At 46.6% G+C, this 18,744-nt stretch overlaps 1 protein-coding gene across 1 annotated transcript in view; it reads right to left on the reverse strand.

Annotated features, from left to right (window-relative positions):
* The window catches only part of LOC119436128 (dual specificity protein phosphatase 22-like), a 96,743-nt gene that overhangs the window by 52,727 nt on the left and 25,272 nt on the right, over positions 1 to 18,744 (reverse strand). The window contains exon 3 of the mRNA XM_037702890.2: positions 18,215 to 18,331. Within this exon, the coding sequence (XP_037558818.1) occupies positions 18,215 to 18,331 (117 nt within the window). The remainder of the gene's footprint in view (positions 1 to 18,214; positions 18,332 to 18,744) is intronic.

Raw genomic sequence — 18,744 nt, forward strand, 5'->3', positions numbered from 1 at the left:
TCAAAAGTACCTTCGTGATAAACTTGAAAGATTACAGAATAGGGCTCTTAGGTTTATCTATTCAAAGTATTCTTGGCACGACAGTGCAACGGACATGCGCAATCAAGCGCATTTGGCAACTCTTTCTTGCCGGCGTCATGTTGCATCTATGAAGTTTTTTTATCTCCTCTTTTACGGACGCATTAAAATCAGAAAATATGACTATATTCACCCGCCTGGCCGTCGGTATAGTAGGACAAACCACGATAAGTGCATCCAGCCATTTAATACGCACTGCAATACGTTTAAGTATTCCTATTTCCCTCGCGCTGTGAACGCTTGGAATGCGCTACCAAGCGAAGCTGTAAATAATCCAAATTTAGATCAGTTTTGTTCACTTGTGGAGCAGCTAATGGACCCTGTATGCTTTTCCTGTTGAAAAATTGCAGAAAGTATATTGTAGTGTTGTATTGTTATTGTTTGTACATTTCTTTTCTCATGTATAGCATACGATTTATAGTGCTAGATTTTTTTCTTCTCGTGTACGCGATGTGTAACCATCTAGGTAATACAATATTGATGTACTTGCTGTTGAAAAGTGTTCTGATTACCTCATGTTGTCGTGTTGTCTTTTTCGGAACTTGTATCTTATTACATACCTATTATTATGTAAGCCCGCTCCCTGTATGGGTCTGCAGAAGACCTACAGTATTGATAAATAAAAAAAAATAAGGTAAGTCACGTCACCGTACCATAACTTGAAGGTCCTCCGGGAACGAAAGCCATATCACCCGCAACAAAGCTTCGCCCCCTTCACGTGCTAGAGGCGCAGCTACCGCGCAACTGGCGCGTACCCGGCGCTTAGGCACGCGTTAATTAGTGCAATGATTGGACGGCGGGAGCCACTCTCCACAGCTGCTCCTGCTCTCTCGAGGACTGCAAACATATGCCTTGATCAAAGAAGGTGATTGTTGCTTCTATAGGTCTAGCGCCAGAACAGCAAGGGATAGGCAGCGCTACCTTAATCTAACTGAAGAATAGAAACAAACATGTTTAGCTCGCAAGCGAGCAAATAAGGAGCCACTATATAGGGTGTCCCACGTAACTTGAACCAAACTTTAAAAATATGCAAAAGGCCACGTACCTGGATAGAACCAAGGTAATGTTTTTTTTTGCCATCGCTTGAAGATACTCAGATTATCTTTTGCATTCCGCCTAATTACATAATTAGTCTTAATTAGTTAATCAACTTCAAGAATATTATAATTAGAGGAAACGTTTCAACGTGAAAATTGTAGAGTGACATGAAAAACTCTCGATGCAGCTTTTTGTTGCTTAATACGTGCTACATAAAAGTGTTTTTCCGAGTGCGAAAGAAGCCCGCGAATACACGCAAAGTGCTTCGAGTGGCCAGTTGCGCGGAAATTTTGCGTGTATTCGCGGACTTCTCTCATGCTTGGCAAACACTGACTTAAATTTATCCAGCACCGTGAGAACTCTGTTGAACATATCTATGGCCCAGCGCGTGTTATGATCACGTTCCAGGACAACTTTGGTGGCTTTCAATTTTGTCACGTAACAGCTCATAAAAATGTCTACTATTCCTCATCGCATCTCGCTAGTGTCTATGCATGACATTGACACAGCTAATGACACTGATATGAGCTGCACCTACGCGGTTTAAATAGTGGTATGTAATTTGTGTGTTTAAATGGGGGTGCTTATTGTGAGATGCAAAATGCAAAAAGTAAGAAAGATTGTTACTTACAGAAACTGAAGACCTTGTCTTTTTCGTGGTTGAATTAACGCTTTGCAACTATTTCTGAAACCTGTAAACATGTTATATTTACTCCAGCTTACATAGGGCTCACTATGATACGAAAAATGTCAATCGTCCTCAGAAACTTCACGCGAAAAAAAAGAAAGAATGAAAAAAAAAGGCGTGCTTGGGCGCACTTTGATCAGTATTAAATGACCTTGTGGTGTGCAGGAGCTACGTGATTTTTTTGTCAGCGTATCCAGCTAAGTTTCAGGTAAACGAGTCGCGTGAAAGCGCCATTTACGCATGAGTACCTGAAATTTGCTCTTCAGAGGAATCTACATTGAATGCATTGTTGTCTTCGTTTGGTCTCAGCGTTTTCTGTTGTTGTCTTAATAAGAGACAAATACTGCGTACAGCAAGTGAATTTCAGAAATGGATGTTTTACGGTTCCGATGTAGAATTCGGAATAAAGTTCAGAGGCATCTTCATTGTAAAATTTCGGGTTGGTCTCGGTGAACGCTTAAATAATTTCACACTTAAGAACAAACAAACACAAAAAGCAAGCAAGCAAACAAACAAACACAAAAAATACACAAGCAACTAAACAAACTCAGTGATGTAGCTGCATTTCAGCGGAAATGTTACCGGATATTTAAACTTTGCATTAGCGCACCGACAGTCAAATGCTGCATCGCCATTGCGGGTTGGAAGCCACACTTCGGAGTGGGGGGCATAAATATATTCTGCGTCTCGCTTTGGAAGCGATTTCTTAAAAAAAGACAAAAAGCTGCTGCTTTTAGCACCCCATGTAATACCGTCTGCATGCATTATTGCCTCCTTTGCTAACACCTTGAAAAAAAAAAAAAACCGTTTGGCTAAAGAACCAACAAAACTTAGCGCAAAAGTTGTGGTGCATAAGCTTTCTTCAGGACTAACACCTTGATTCAAGCAAGTTCGTTTTAGCTGTAAGAAGAATTGGAGCGCAATGAAACCATGACAAAATACACTAATAAACACAGGACCGGCGCTGACTTATGGTTGCTTTATTGCACCGTACCACCCGCGTTTATATTACGACGCGCCGTGCACAATACGGCCGTTCGTTGATGTTGCAGTTTTTGTGTGCATATAAAGGCGGGTCGTATGGTGCAATAAAGCAGCCGTGAGTGAGTGCCCGGACTGTGTTTATGGCTGTCCTTTGTCCTGGTCTCGTCGCGCGATGCAGCTCTTTTTGGAGCTTTTCAGAACGCCACGAGGTAGTTCTGGCGGCTCAAGCCTATGATGGCCCAGATATGTGCCAGGGTGACGTGGGATTCATCACGGTTGTTTGGGAAGAAGTCGTCGCGGACGGTCAGAGTACAAACAATAAAGAACAGCGATGATGAGACCCCGTATTGCTAAACGCGCCTTGAGCTGACGCTGCTTCTCGACCTCACCGGGTGGGGAAGTCTGCGCTACATCTCCATGGAGGGTAATGCCGTATATAGCTTCCCGGTAATTACTGCGTTAAGAGTTGGCTCGCGAAACACCCCTTCCTCGCGTACATATTTGCAGCACGAACTTGATACATATTCACGCAGAAAGAAACAAGTAGGTTGGACGAGCGCTGGACATCAACACAGTTTATTACAGTGTTACACACAAATAGATATGCGCGCGGGCGTAAACTTGCTACACAAGCGAGGATGGAAACCCACATGTCGACCAATGAATATCTAGCATATGTTCGTGACCTACAAACACTTAAGCTACACACACACAAAAAAAAAGCTAGTGAGACTATCAACTTTGCGCACGTGCTAGGCTTTCGCTCAATAATCACTATCACAAACTATTTTTGTGATAGGGCTACACACGGGACGCTGACGCATTTGTCTTGGTTGTTTTCTAATTACTACATATGGCTTCAAAATTTTCTCCGGTGGTCTGGCCTTTGCCCTCGCGTAAAACACGTGTAATGAATGAATTCTGGGGTTTTGCGTGCCAAAACGTTGATTTGATTATGAGGCACGCCGTAGTGGGGGATTCCGGATTAATTTTGACCACCAGGGGATCTTTACCGTACCCCAATGCGCGGGACACGTGCGCTTTCGCATTTCGCCCGGATCGAAATGCGGCCGCCGCGGCCGGGATGTGATCCCGCGACCTCGTGCTTAGCAGCGCAACACCACAGCCGCTAAGCCACCGGGGCGGGGGCAGGTGCCTCTGTACTCCGGCGTTCGCTGCTACACGTGTTCACCCGCCGCGGTGGCTTAGCGGCTGTGGTGTTGCGCTATAATATATATATATATATATATATATATATATATATATATATACAAGGAGAGGAGGGGGAGGAGGATGCGCATGCGCAGTGCGGGTGTGGACGCCGCACGGCGGATGGAGGGAGGGAGTGACATAGCCCCGACCATAAGCTGCTTCGCATCTAAAAACGCGGAAAATGTGGCGGCGCTGCCGTCGCCTTATTCTGAATCTCCGGCCGATAAACTTTGGCTCCGGCTGTTTCGGCAGCGCTCATTGGCTGAGGTGAGCTCACGTTTGAATGACTAGCTGTCGTCTGCTCGACGCACCGTCGTTGTTGCGTCGTTTGCGTTCTTTCCGCCGCTCTTTTTCCATTTTATTTACAATAGATCGGTGGGGAATAATCTCAGTGTTACCGCCACCAAGTAACCGCCTGTCAAAGCTCTATGCAGCTGCGGTAGGGTCTCCGACGGGACAAGCGTCCGGCCGGCGCGCGGGGCCGCTCATTCGGGAGAAAGCGACGGTGGCGCCACCAACTTTTCAATAAAAAAAGCCTCAGCGGGGAGCCTGCGTGGGCCCACTGCCCCAATCTAGTACACTGTATCGTAACTACAGTATGGCTTGACAACTCGCCGAAACTGTTACTTCCGGATTAAGTACGCTCTGGTTTATTAATGCTCCCCTTCTACCCTGCGTGACTTGCGATGAGGGTCTGCTTGAGAAACATGTCTTCACTCCAGTGATTTCGTGTTGACATTGAGGGTGCCTGGTTGCGAGGAATTAGTTCTGTAATCGCCAATAATAATTATTTAAGCGCGGCGTCAATTTCTGTGAAGAGGAAGCGCTCAGCTATATTCTTTGGAATATAGCTTGAGCGTCAAGCTATATTTAAACTATGGTCAATAAGAAATGTCAAGAACCGAATGGTAAATAAAGGAACTTTTGTTAGAAACAGCTAGTTGCTAACTGTTTCTTGCATGATTTTCTTCCTTATTTTCAAAGGGGCAGAAGCACAACTAGCGCAACAACTCATCTCCTTTTTACTTTATATATTCTTGCTGTTGCGTAACAAAGCGTGTTTCATACAGCTTGGGTTTACCCTGAATTCACTTTGTTTTGGATGTAGTGCAGCGCAAGTTGACACGTCTGATGTGAGCCGTATGTGAGGCACAGTTCAAATAAGTTCACCCTTGTCTTCATATATATGCATAGATTTCCCGATACTACCGTGGAACCCCCAATATACACCTCATCACGAGAGCCTTGGCGCTTGAAGGCAAGCAACCGCCGTGGTTGCTCAGTGGCTATGGTGTTGGGCTGCTGAGCACGAGGTCGCGGGATCGAATCCCGGCCACGGCGGCCGCATTTCGATGGGGGCGAAATGCGAAAACACCCGTGTACTTAGATTTAGGTGCACGTTAAAGAACCCCAGGTGGTCCAAATTTCCGGAGTCCCCCACTACGGCGTGCCTCATAATCAGAACTGGTTTTGGCACGTAAAACCCACAATTAATTTTTTTTGAAGGCAACGAATACATACACACACCACACACACACATACATTCATACATACATACATACATACATACATACATACATACATACACACATACGTACGTACGTACATACAACACACGAGCAGTTTTGGGAGGTGGCATGGCCAGCCAAGATTATCGATCGAGAAACTCGCGTTTCTTCGTGAAGTGAAAAGCAAAAAAAAAAAAAAAAAGTGAAGCACGCTGGTCTACCCTTTTTTTTTGGGGGGGGGGGGGGGCAGGCAAGTTCTGGGTACGTGCACGATTACAGACTTCTAGCACACTTATTCTGCTGTAACTCGAGAAAATTTTTATTGAACCCTCGTGGCCCACTGGTGGTTCTCACCACGTGACAAGTTATTGCAATGTTCTACTGTCCCTTAATAAATAGTGCCGCTGCAGGTGAGGCCTGCGTCAGCCAGTGATTGGCTCAATCTGCCAAGCTGTTCGCACGCAAGAACGGTTCGTGAATTGGCCAGCGTCGTCTAGGTATCGTGTCATTAGCTGTCGTGGTTGGCCAGCGCAAGTGCGGTGGCCAGTTGTACCTTCACTTAAATAGCTTCGCAAGTTCTGCCCCCGATGACATGACTCCAGCTGTCGCTTCTACAATTTTCCAGCATTTTAGCTCACCCTAGCTCGAAATTACGTGTATGACGATGGCCGTAATCGAGAACAGCCGGGGGCTCCAGGTCGGTGGACACTGGCTCGAAATAGTATAAGCATTGAACACCATTGAAATCACGGGGCTGATGACCTCGTCATGGTTCGTCTGAAGTTCCCGCCCGAAGAGAGCGAACGTCGTGTCACCGCAGCCGTCGTTGCCATTGGTATAGTCGTCGGACCAGCAGGGATGTTTTGAGTAGCTCTTAAAGCACTCTTGTGAGTGGTACTGTGCCATTATTTAGCCCGTTATATTTCTCTGGCACAGGCAGGGATTTATACCTTTATAGGCCCCAGAACAATTTACGACAAATCAGTTACGCAAAAGACCACAAGATGGACAACGTTTAATGTAAGGAAAATTCCTCATCCATCCGAGAGTAGCACCGAGGTACAAAGAAATGCTAATAGAGGCTGCTCAGCAAGAAAGCTTCGCAGGTGGAGTCTCCTGGTTAGCTCAAATGGTAGAGCCACTGCCCCTGAAAGGCTTTGGTCTCGAGTTAGATCCTCAGATCAGGAAGAGTTTGTCATCGACCAGCGAAGCTTTTTTTCTTTTGAGAAACTCGCATTTGGTTTCCTCTGTAGTTTCGTGCTACACTGGGGTGGATTAGAAATTTCTTTTACAGCACAATTTCATTTCCTCATACACAGGGCAGCTTCATAGCGGTTAAACAAAAACAGATGTTATACAAAAAGCATAACCTTCATACTAAAAGAAAGAACAACCACGGTCAGAATTAATAAACAAAGTTATCGTGGAAACAGTTCGCGCAGCTTTAAGAGAAAAAGCTGTGAGAAAGCTTAAGCTTTAAGCTGTGCGAAAGCTTTAGGCTTTAAGAGTAAATGCGCAATAGCTTCGAGTCTTTCAACAAAGACGGCACACAGATATTGCAACGTCGCACGGTTTCAGCCGAGGCAAAGCTGCTGAGAGAATGGGTGAAGGTAACGGCCATCTCATGTTGAAAGAGCGGACAGCAGCACCTGGAAATCTCCGCGAAATCCCATCCATGGTTCACGCCAGTCTGTCTTAATCCGAGGGAGGCTTCGGAAGTCCTTGCGAGACGTTCCGGTCTTTCTGGTGTTAAGAATGCTCGCACGCCGCGACAGTGGCAACCCGAGCCGGTAAGTCAGGCATTCCGTTTTACTTAGGCGCATTTCCTGAGAGAAATTCTTCGGCGTTGTTTCTTTGTAGCTAAGTTGCTCACTTAGGAGTTTGTTGTAATTGTAATGAATGCCTCTCCAGTGTGCGCTTGTTGTCTCTTGTCTTTTAGGTTATACTATTCCGAATGTCAGTGGGGATCGAAAGTACCGCAGCAGAAAAATAGGGAAGTTGCTTAGTGAAGCGCATGCTTCGCTTAGTAACTTCCCAAGCGCATCAGTATTAGAACTATTGATTGATGACGCAGCCGGAGCAGTATAGGCTGCTGTCACGGTGTAAGCAGGCCAAGTTCTGATGGTGGGGATTTGCGAACTGAGTGGTGCGTAAATCTGTGGTACGTGCAGCCTAAAAAGTTAAAGCGCTCATTTCAAATGCAAAAATACATAATTGTCGCGTCCATGGGCAGTTTGCGCTGGCTGAAGGATGTCTGGTGTGAAATGGAAGTTCAGGTAAGAAATGAGCAGTGCCTGCAAATATTTTATTCTTACAAGAAGACGATGAAAGCGGCGATGTGATGCGTTAGGCGTTCGCGCAAGCAATGGTCATGCCATTTCTTCTTTGTTAGGTTTGCTGGCCGCGTATGTTATAACGTTTAGATATGGCACATTCTCGGCATAACCTTAGTAACACGGATATAGAATACAAGCGACGCAGAGTCGACATCAGCAGATTGCGACGTCCGTGGGCTGTCGAAGTCAAACGACTCCAACGAGATCGTATGAGGGGGAGAACTGGAACAAGCGCCACCGGCATATGGCAATCAGCAACTCTTCAGGACCGACAGAAGCCACTGAGCGCGGTCCAAAATGCTGCAGCGCCGTACAAGGGCAGCCACTCCTCGGCTGGCAGAAATCACAAAAGACATAGCTCCCGTCGCCCGCCTTCCAGCAGTACGTTCAATCAAACTGCGCGACCAGCGATTCGTCGCGTATTTCCCATCGGGCCAATCAAACAAAAGCTAAGAGGGCAATCGGGCACCGGAGAAAGGAAGAGCAAGTAAAACTTAGCGCGGGCGGCCGGGGTCCCGTGCATTGTTTAATGACTAGGAGAAAAAGAATATTGATTGTGCGCTACCTGCAGCTAATGGAAATGAGCTGCTGTCGCTGCCGTTGACCTTGTTTCGAGGAATTACGCCGGAACACAAAGATTTGATCAGCCAGCCTCGAAGGAAATCCAGGAAAAAAAAAATGTTTCGCCGTTTTTGCCCTGCAGCCACGAGCTCCCATGCAGTGAGCGCTCGTGTCCTAATGTACATTAGGTCTTCGCCTCAATGTGTAGCTTTCTTCGACCTCATGCTGCATTGATAATTTTCTGCCCTTATTGAAATTGCAGTTTCAATAACAATTGTCACTGCCTTTTCCACAACCATAAACTTTTGTTTAGGTAAATGAAGGGAGAAGATTACGTAACTGAGAAGCAGTTAATGGCGAGTGAAATTATCTGTTTGGGCCAAAGACGTCCTGAGAATGCCTAAAGATGAGGAACAAAGGAGTTAAAGGCTTCTTGATAATTAGGGCACGTTTGCGAGATGAGGTCATTGGAGCTGAACGACGAACTCACACCGTTGTTCGGCGCACCATCACCAGTGGTGGAGCCCAGAGACGGTGCACCGGGGCTCGTGAATTCCGAGCACTGCTCTCTGCGCCTGAACACCGGATCCGTGTGGCGCTTCCTTCAGTGAACTACAATTTTTTGTATCTCCTGAAGCAGGCCAGACGGAAGTAGCAGCATACTATCCGTGTCACTGACGTCGGTGTCAGGTAAGTCTATTCTTGGGGCCTGCAGCCGGAGTTTACAAAGAAACTGGGCCGAGGTGGGGCGGGGAGTGTCTCTGCCGGATGCGAGATGGAGGCGTTCTGCGAAGAAAAATGGGTTTTCGGTGCGCCTGCTCGAAACTTTCTTTCTTGAATGCTTTCGGCTACCCTCTTCAGCCTGCACGCAGTGCCGAAGCTAGAATCGCATTGAACTTCGTGCACCTTTATTCGCTCTCTCTAGTTTTTTTTTATTATTATGAATTTTAAGAAGAGTTGAGTGCCTTTATTTGGCGTCGGCTATACTCTTCGTCACAGCGAAGATGAAAAACGAGCGGACAAAATGTACTTGAAAACACAAAAGGCAGTCTAAGAGCCCAAAACAACATGCTATGTTTCGCGCACGATATTCGTAACACAGAGGCGGAAATTCACTACTACACATAGACCTGGAACGGTACCAAATCACAATACGCACCACACTTTATACGGCAGGAATTCAGGGCACACGTTCACAAAGATTTTAGCTCCTAGCTAAGAACTGCTTTTGATTGGTCTGCCACCCTGGATAATTTTATGTTCGCTCCCGATTGGCCAGTCCCCGTTATAAAGAACTGATTTACCGTAGGAACTGTTTTCTGAATACGAGCCTCTGGCCCTTTTTCACAAAAACAGTCAGTACGCTGTAGAGTTGTTCTAAGAACAGGACTGGTGAATCGGGATAGGAAATAGTAATTATGTATTTGCTAAACCACAGCCAATACTCGGGAATTACAGCAGGGAATTTGGCACGTTGGAATAAACGAAAGAAAGAAAAAAAAAAAACGAAGAAAAATGAAGCACCGTATACTTATAGTACTTGCTCAACAACAAGTACTGTCAAGTGAACAGGATGAACTGCGATTTCACATACGGTTAGATGAAGTGGAAATACAAGGACAACAAAATTAACTTCACAAACATTAATAATACAAAAGACGCATGTACTATCTGCAGGCATACTATGTCTACGGGCTGGATATTACATTCCGGAGCAGTGAGCGAAAAGAAATAAGACTTCGTACGTTTAGTTCACCAATTATACTACCAATATCAATTGAAACGATTCTCACGTGTCGTCTACAGAAGACATCGCAGCTGAAGGCGACGAAGGGACTACGTAGGTTTTAAAAAGAAACGGGCTTGGACAAGCGGCTGTGACAGTGATGTCACGTACCACGCAAGAGTGATGATGCGTGTGCTGTCCTATGTGCTCTCCCTCTCTCCTCCCCATCTTTCATTCCCCCTCATCCCCCTCCCATGTGTAGGGTAGCAAACCGGTTGTGCTGAACTGGTTAACCTCCCTGCCTTTCCTTCTCAACTCTTTCTTTCCTTCCTTCCAATTCGTGGTATATCGAGGCGTTTTAGGGTATTCCAATTTGTTCATTTCTGTCAGATTGTTGTATACTGAGTGTAAACGCTCAAATATGCATTTTTTTCTGCGCACTTATCGCATTTTATTAGTCCTGTGTGGTGTCTTTATTTCCGTTACACTTACTTTCCATAAGCAGTTCCTTGTTTTTAATAAGACTGCTCCGTTTTGTATAACCTCTATTTATTCTCTGAGTCACTGCTGTAAGGTTCCCATTCCGCATTCGCATATCTTAAGTGGAGTCTAAGCGGCGATCTGTATGCCACTTTCCAATGCACATGAGGAGCTGTTTTAAGAATCCCGATAATCGAATTTAGCACGTAACCAGCTTATTTACAATTATGTCGATGTGCTGACTAAAATTAATAGCCTCAGAAAATACGCCACTTAAATACCTAAGCTCACATATATCCTTATCTATGCTCTGGCGAATTTTGTCGTCATCATCATCATCATCAGCCTATATTTAGGGCCACTGCAGGGTGAAGGCCTCTCCCTGCGATCTCCACTTACCCCTGTCTTGCGCTAGATGATTCCAACTTGCACCTGCAAATTTCCTAACTTCATCACCCCACCTAGTTTTCTGTCGTTATCGACTGCGTTTTCCTTCTCTTAGTATCCATTCTGTAACTCTAATGGTCCACCGGTTATCCATCCTACGCATTACGTGGCCTACCCAGCTCCATTTGGCCTGCCCAGGCCAATTTTGTACCTGCAGTTAATTGCGTGCTACTGGTTTAGAAAAGGTCATGGGGTGGCTTTGTTAGTGTTAAAAGTTAGTTCAAAGCTTTGACGCCATAGCATGAGGTTATGCAGGTCCGCTTGCAGGACAGCCACGCATCGTTGGCACCAACCGCTCTATAAACAACGCACTATCCGCGGACAACCTAATTTTGGAAGAAACGTTTAACGCAATATTACTGATATGAACAGAAATGGGAATGGCCCTGAGATAGCCCTGCGGCAGACCTCAAGTCACCTAGCAAATACATTTTTTTTCTTTCTAATCATCAACGATCTTGTACTGTTTTCTTTCACTTATGTCGTCAGTAATCAGCGAAGGCGTTTAGCTAGTGACAAACATATATTACGAAATAAAGCCTTTGCTATTCGGGTCCCACGTCGCGTATTCAATACGAAGCTTGACTTTGCTAGAGATGTGCGTGAGGACAAACGCCGGAAAATCGCGATAAGTGAACTTAATGCTAGCAGAGGTGCCCGGTCAGGCGCAAACAGATCTCACGAAAGAAAAAGAACTTGGTGAGTTCAACCTCTTTGTCAGCGGACGGCTGGTCCTCGGCAGTAATATATGAGCTGATCACGGGCGTCCGGCGCCTGTTCCTGCCAGTCGCTCTATAGCGCCAATAGTGCCCCGTGATTGAGGGCTTTTGCGAATAACTCGGAAGCGAGAAGAACAATTCTCTGCCATTAGATAAACAGTACACTGGTGGGGAGAAAGAGCGCAAAAGTCTTATTATTCTTCTTCTTTCCGGGGTTTTACGTGTCCAAAACCAGTTCTGCTTATGAGGCACGCCGTAGTGGAGGGCTCGGAACTGGATGCACACTGACTCGCAAAGGAAAGCGCAAATGCAAATGGCGAGGTGTGCAGGGGGATAGGCTTATTGCGACGCAGCAGTGATGGGAGGTGAAAGTTGGCGGTATAGTGGAGCAGGCTCGCTCGCGCAACGATGAAGGCGGGCTCACGCATTCCGGCCCGGCCCGTTAAGCGGATGGTGTTGCACATCGGGCGCCCGTGGCTGCAATCTGAGGCATCGCTTCGAGTTCGGGTTCATGAATTCCTGGTGTCCACGTGTTGCGCGCCACTCTGCCACCGTACACACACACACACACGCTGTGCAACGCTGTATATACCCGCTCCAAGCGGACGACGAGCACCGCCTTCACCATCTTCCCGAGGCCAAATTCCGCGAATGGTCTTCATTCCGGCGCCAGTGCTGCGTTTCTCTGATCGGCTGAGTGGCTGCAGCCTCGCTGTGTGCGGCTTGGCTTGGGCTGGCGGCGCACGTTCCTCAACCTGTCCCTAATGCTGATATCACGAATGAGCCGCCCCATTGAAGCGTTCGTACTTTCTCTCAATATAACCGCGCAGTGACGTGGAAGTTGCAGCCAGCTTCAGCCAATCGGGGCCAAGTACATGCAGCTCTCGGCGCGGGAGTAAATGGCTCGTGATTTGCCAGCGCCTTTGCTATTGCATTGTTTTCAGCTGTGGTTGGCCAGCTAGCGCACTGGCGCAGTTCTATAGCGAATCAGCCGTTTGTGCAAGAAATAAAAAATAAAGGAAAAGAAAAGACAAGAAATGAACTTGGCTCCCTCTTTGGTTGAAGCGGGCTCCAGTTCCATTATACGATGTATGGTATTAGTGCGATGAAGTGTGGACAGCATCGATAATGTTGGCAAACAAACCGTTCTGAGAATCTACGCGATGTCGAGAGAAAGATAAAATGCAGCCCTGAAAAGGCAGAGCGAAATCGGATTTTCGGAGACCGCATTGAAAGTCACTGAATCAGCACGTGTGGGAAGCTTAGCGCGAACTTTCGAAAGTGTACAACATCGCAGCATTTGGACTTTTTTGTTAGGCGTTCTGTAGTACAAAGCTGTGGTAAGCGCCTCGCGTGGGTCTTGACAGCTGGATGGTCGGTGAAATTCCCTCCCGACGAACGACACTTATTGAGATATGCAATGAATAAGAACAAAATACCGCAAGGGAACACTTGGCGAGATAAGTTTATGTTATGCTTACCTCCAACCTTCTCCAAATGAGAAGAATAAATAGTTTTATTTATTTATTTTATTTTTTGTGAACAAATAGGGAATCCGCTCGCCTGAAAAAAAAAAAGGGGGGGGGGGGGGGGAAGGGCCCGAGCTCAATCTCAAAAGGAGAGAAAAAATAATGAAGAATATTTCGTAATGGCGATATCTAATCCTCTTTAGCACGGTTCGTACGACACTGTGGCATTTTTGTCAACTTTCTGGAGGAGTTTGATAACATGTACTTCATCGGAGGTTTAGACGATCGTTATCAAAATGTTACACCGCTGATCGATATTATTATTATTATTATTATTATTATTATTATTATTATTATTATTATTATTATTATTATTATTATTATTATTATTATTATTATTATTATTATTTGATTTGAAAACATACATTTAACAGGAAAGCGAAAGCGAGGAGCAGGCTGGCAACTGCCGCCGGAAGGGGCACGACGCCTGCATACTCTTTAGAAAGGAGGAGATAAAAACATAGAAATGGAAGATAGGAAGAAGGGGTGGAAAGAGGAAAGAAAGAGCAAGATGACAAATCTCAAAGAATAAAGTAGAACACACAGTACAGGTCACACACAGTAGGGCCGGTCAAAGCAGGTCACTGCAGGTCACGCTTCTAAAAAACGTTAAATAGAAGAAACAGTCTCTAAGTTACAAACGTGAACGCACTGTTGTGAACACTTTTCCGTAAGCCGCCACTAGCGATCTCTGCAAAACATTTGCCCTCACCCCCCCTCTCCACACCCATTCTACTTTGCGACGAGCTTCATGCGTAAACGTTCCGCCAAAGACACAGCTAAACACGCTAGTGTTTTTGAGTCTCTATTTATTATTATAACGCAATATGCGTGACATCAGTAAAAAAAAATAACCGTATTTTTCACCAAGCAAACACTTACACAACGTGTTTCGCATGTCGGCACAAGCGAAAGAAGGTAGGGAAAAGAAGACGGGTTCTGATGTGTCTAATAGCAAAAATGATGCAAGTTAGTTTGCGTCGGGTCATGTCTCGAAAAGAGTTCATTCACGTGATATCAATCAGAAAGCAGCGGACCTGTGCTGGAAGCCATTATTCCAATTTTTATCGCCTTTTCTTTATCATTCATCTAACTAAATCAGCCTCTCCGAGACGCGCACTTCGTTCTCTTTGGTACGTCTGACGCAAGAGGCCAGTGAACTACCCTTGCATGACTAGCAAGGGCAAGAAATTTAATCTTCAAGGTTCTAGAAACCCGAATGGCGACAGCTTACAACCGACAGAACGAAATGAACCGTTCAGCACAATAACGCGGGCTGCATCGTATACGCAACATGTTTCACTTAACGGGTGTTTCTGTTAGCCGGTCGGCGTTAGGGGATACATTCGGTACTGCAGAACAAGGAGCGATGGGGCGAGCGACGGGGTGAGTGACAGTAGGCATCGAATTCTCTACCCTCTACGCTCGGGCCCCTTTGGGGGAAAAAAAAACGGGGGGCAGGGAAAGGGCTGAAACTTGAATTGTACTGCGTCTATAGTGCTGGTGTTATACGACGTCAAGAACAAGTACAGGGCCGGTATTTTGTAGCGATGCCTTTAAAGTAATAATGCCTTTTTGCGCTTATCGCGCTTTGTCAGTGGTCAGAGCGACGGTCCGCTCGCGTTATCAACGCGATCAGCCGGCCGTGAGCGGTGGATGATAAGACTATTCCAAAATAAGTCATAAGACATCGCTACAAAATCGCGGCCCTGGGCCGGTATTTTGTAGCGATGACTTTAAAGTAATAATGCCTTTTCGCGCTTATCGCGCTTTGTCAGTGGTCAGAGCGACGGTCCGCTCGCGTTATCAACGCGATCAGCCGGCCGTGAGCGGTGGATGATAAGACTATTCCAAAATAAGTCATAAGACATCCCTACAAAATCGCGGCCCTGATCTCCCGACTAGACAAGAGCAAAAATTCGCGGAGTTGGATTTGCCAAACTTTGATCGCGAGAGAGAGAGAGAGCAAGGAGAGGAAAGGCAGGGAGGTCAATTAGACGAACCTTCGGTTTGCTACCCTACACTAGGAGTAAGGGAAAGGGGGAATAGAAAGAGGGAGAGAGGGAGTACTGAGTACACGTGGGACGATGCACAGGGACACTGTAAGCGGTCTCTTAAACCGGTGCACTTCAAATACTGTGCTAATGAACGCATCGCTTTTTGTGCCAGTGACGGGTGTAGCCACGGTCCGAGTATCTTTGACTCGGTCTCGAGTCCAGTCGGTTTAAAGTTCTCCTGAGAGAGAGGCATCGTACGTCGTAGCGAGGACAGGTACACAATAGGTGCTCGATGGTTCCCTCGCACATGCAGGAGTCGCACATCGGGCTCTCGGCCATTCCCATACGGAATGAGTAAGCGTTCGTGAACGCCACTCCCACTCACAAGCGGCGCAGCAAGGTTGTTTCGCCGCGGGAAAGGCTAGATGGCAGTTGTAGACGTAGCAAGGGGTCCAACTTACACAATCGGCAATTGAAGGCACTTGAACTCCATAAAGCTTGTGACTTTTTGCGTGCAAGCAGACGAAGTTCTCTGGTAGTGTCCGTCCTCGCCAAACGTATTGGATGCGTGTGGCTGTCTTCATGGGCAGACCGGGCAGCCCTGTGAGCAAAGTTGTTGCCGACGATGCCACAGTGAGCAGGAATCCACTGAAAGATTAGGTTGTCCCCTGTCTCCAGAGCATGGTGGTGTACTTCCCTGATGTCGGATATCATCTGCTCGTAAGTTCTGTGATGTAAGGCACACTTGATACTGTGAAGAGCTGCCTTAGAGTCACAAAATATGACCCATTTCTGTGCCGGATCTTCGGTGACGTAGGTCACAGCTGCATGGAGGGCTGCAAGTTCTGCCGACGTAGATGTAGTCATGCGTGACAATTTGAACTTAATTGTAACCTGCTTGGCTGGAACGATGAATGTGGCAGTTGAGCTGGTAGGTGAGGTCGAACCGTCGGTATATATATGTATGCAGTCATGATATGTCTGGTGCAGTAATAGGAGCGTCAGTTGCTTCAGAGCCGGTGACGGATGATCGCAAGAACTGCCTGTTTTTGGCCTGCACCTCCGCTGTTATTTCGATGTTTATGACTATTGGCCGTCGAAGCTGTTTTTTTTTTTACGAACAGTTCTTTTATTCGAAAGTATTTGCTAATCCGTCGTCGAGTCCCTGGAAGGCGTGCACGACGTCGAGCGCGCAGAAGATTCGGGCCGCATGCAGTCGAGGCACGCAGTCTAGGCGTTGAAGGGCGGTGGAAGGCGCGGCCCTAATAGTAGCGGGTATTGATTTCAACCAGAGCTGCCGTGGCCGGCTATGCGTGTCGAAAGGACATTGTTCGCGTGGCGCCGCGTGCGGATCCGTTGGCGCTGTGCGGGGCGGACGTTTCCGTGCCTCGCTGACGGCGCTGATCGCTCGCGTGACGCGCTCAGGGGTGCGCGAACTTGCTCACACAAACGTGCGCGGGCGCACACACGTGCCGCTTTCGTCCATTGGTCAGGTGCTGCTCGTTTTTGTTCTTTAACTCAAGTCACATCCAGAACCCGAAAGTAGGGCACCGGTGGGCAGGAAAGACAACTTTCTTCGGTACTTTGTCACTGTTTGCTTAGCTTTGGGCACCGGCAGGAAGCAGCCTTCGGCGCAAGACCCCGCAAACGCCGGGCCTGTTACGAACACGCTTGTACGCTGTGTTGTCTCTTATTAAATCGACGAGACTACATCCGCAATAGCAACACTAATAGGCCCTTAACGGAGCAGAGGAAGGCGCGTTTTCACGCAAGCAGGGGGCAAGCCTGTTTTGGTCTCTCTTAAGATCTGCCACATTTAGGTGCGCACGAGTGTTAACAACAATGGGATGGAATAAAGTACTACGTTAATGATCGCACGGTAAGAAGTGGTGTTCCCAATGCAAACATTAATAGGGGCTTATCTTACTTAAGGAGCTATTTTCTTATCATCGCATGTGCTTTGTTTTAAGGTATACGACTTTGTGATTGTTTTATTATTGCCAAGGAGAATAATCTTTCTAATCATTTGCCGTATGAAGGGTAAAGATCACTGGAAATATTTTCGCTTAATTAACGTTGCCGTAGAAAAATAACCATTGACAATTCCGAGCTTGTTAGTAGATCTCGAAGAAAGTTGTAAAAGCTTCAAGTACAGGTGTGCTCTAGTGGCGCTTTCACTTCGTTCCTATCCGCCTAATAGCAATGGTAAGAAGGAAATGGCAAGTTTCGCTGGATGCATGGTAGGCTCTACCGTTATGTCAACCTTTCACAGTGACTCAAGTTCGAGGAATAGCGGTTCCATGCTTTCGTTGTCTGCTTGTCGTGGCCAATAGGATTCAGAGTGCCGCCTGCCAACGAACACATCAGGGCCCGAATTGACAAAAACGTTCTTGCGCTATAACTGTTCGTAAGAGCGGATTCTACCCAATCGTTGTGGCGGACATATGATTTGCAAAGGTGGCCGGTCATTGTCAAAAAGCACTTACGAACGAAAAGCATTGTGAATTCAGCCCCAGAAACTGAAATAAACCTACACGTTGACTAATTCTCTAAGTTAAGAGACATAAGAATGAACCGCGTGACAGAAAGTCCCTCTCGTGTGGTAAAAAAACACACACACAGAAACACGGAGACAAAGTTCAACTCAAAGTGGCGAAACGGAATAACGGTGGTGAATTCTCGTTTGGAGCACGTCGGGAACCCAAAAGGAAACTCATTGAGAAGTTTGAAAAACAACGATGACATTTAACAACAGCAGCAGCAGGGAAAAAAAAAGAAAAAAAAAGAAGAAAGGTTTCTATGGAAAAGCGTCGACACAGCCATATACGACGTGCGATTATATATTTTCTTTTTTTCTTAAAGGGCATACACCAAAGCGCTGTACGTGCGCGTGCCATGCAGGCTCTCTCACCTCGTGCAGCTTCCTGGCCGTGTCATGGATGGATATGATGTGCGTGATGTTGTTGGCCTGGAGCTGCTCGGGGTCCTTGGAGTCTCGGAAGTTGCCGATGTACACCCCCGGCAGCACCTGCGACAGCCCACGCACCACGCGTCGTATCTACATATGCTGGTTTCTTTTCTTTTGTTCCACCGCGCTGCTCGCTTCTCGAAGGAACGGAATGCAGCGCCATCCGCCATGGCTCATCGAATACGACGTTCCACTGCTGCGCACACGGGCGTGGCTTCGCGATTTTCCGCGTGGCCGCGGCAGCCGCGTTCTGAGGGGGACGGAATGAAAAAAAAAAAAAAAAAAATCCCGTTCTTTCAGAGATTTAGACGCACGTTGAAGAAACCCGGATGGCCGAAATTAGTCCGGAGCAATCAAGGAGAGACTCTTTCGTAGCTTCCTGTACATCATTTGGACGTTAATGGCCATAAATTATTACTTTGGGAATAACCGTGAAGCATTCAGTATGTATGCGAATTTAACAAACTCTGTAC

Source organism: Dermacentor silvarum, chromosome 1 (genome assembly GCF_013339745.2).
Source record: "Dermacentor silvarum isolate Dsil-2018 chromosome 1, BIME_Dsil_1.4, whole genome shotgun sequence".
Lineage (NCBI taxonomy): Eukaryota > Metazoa > Arthropoda > Arachnida > Ixodida > Ixodidae > Dermacentor > Dermacentor silvarum.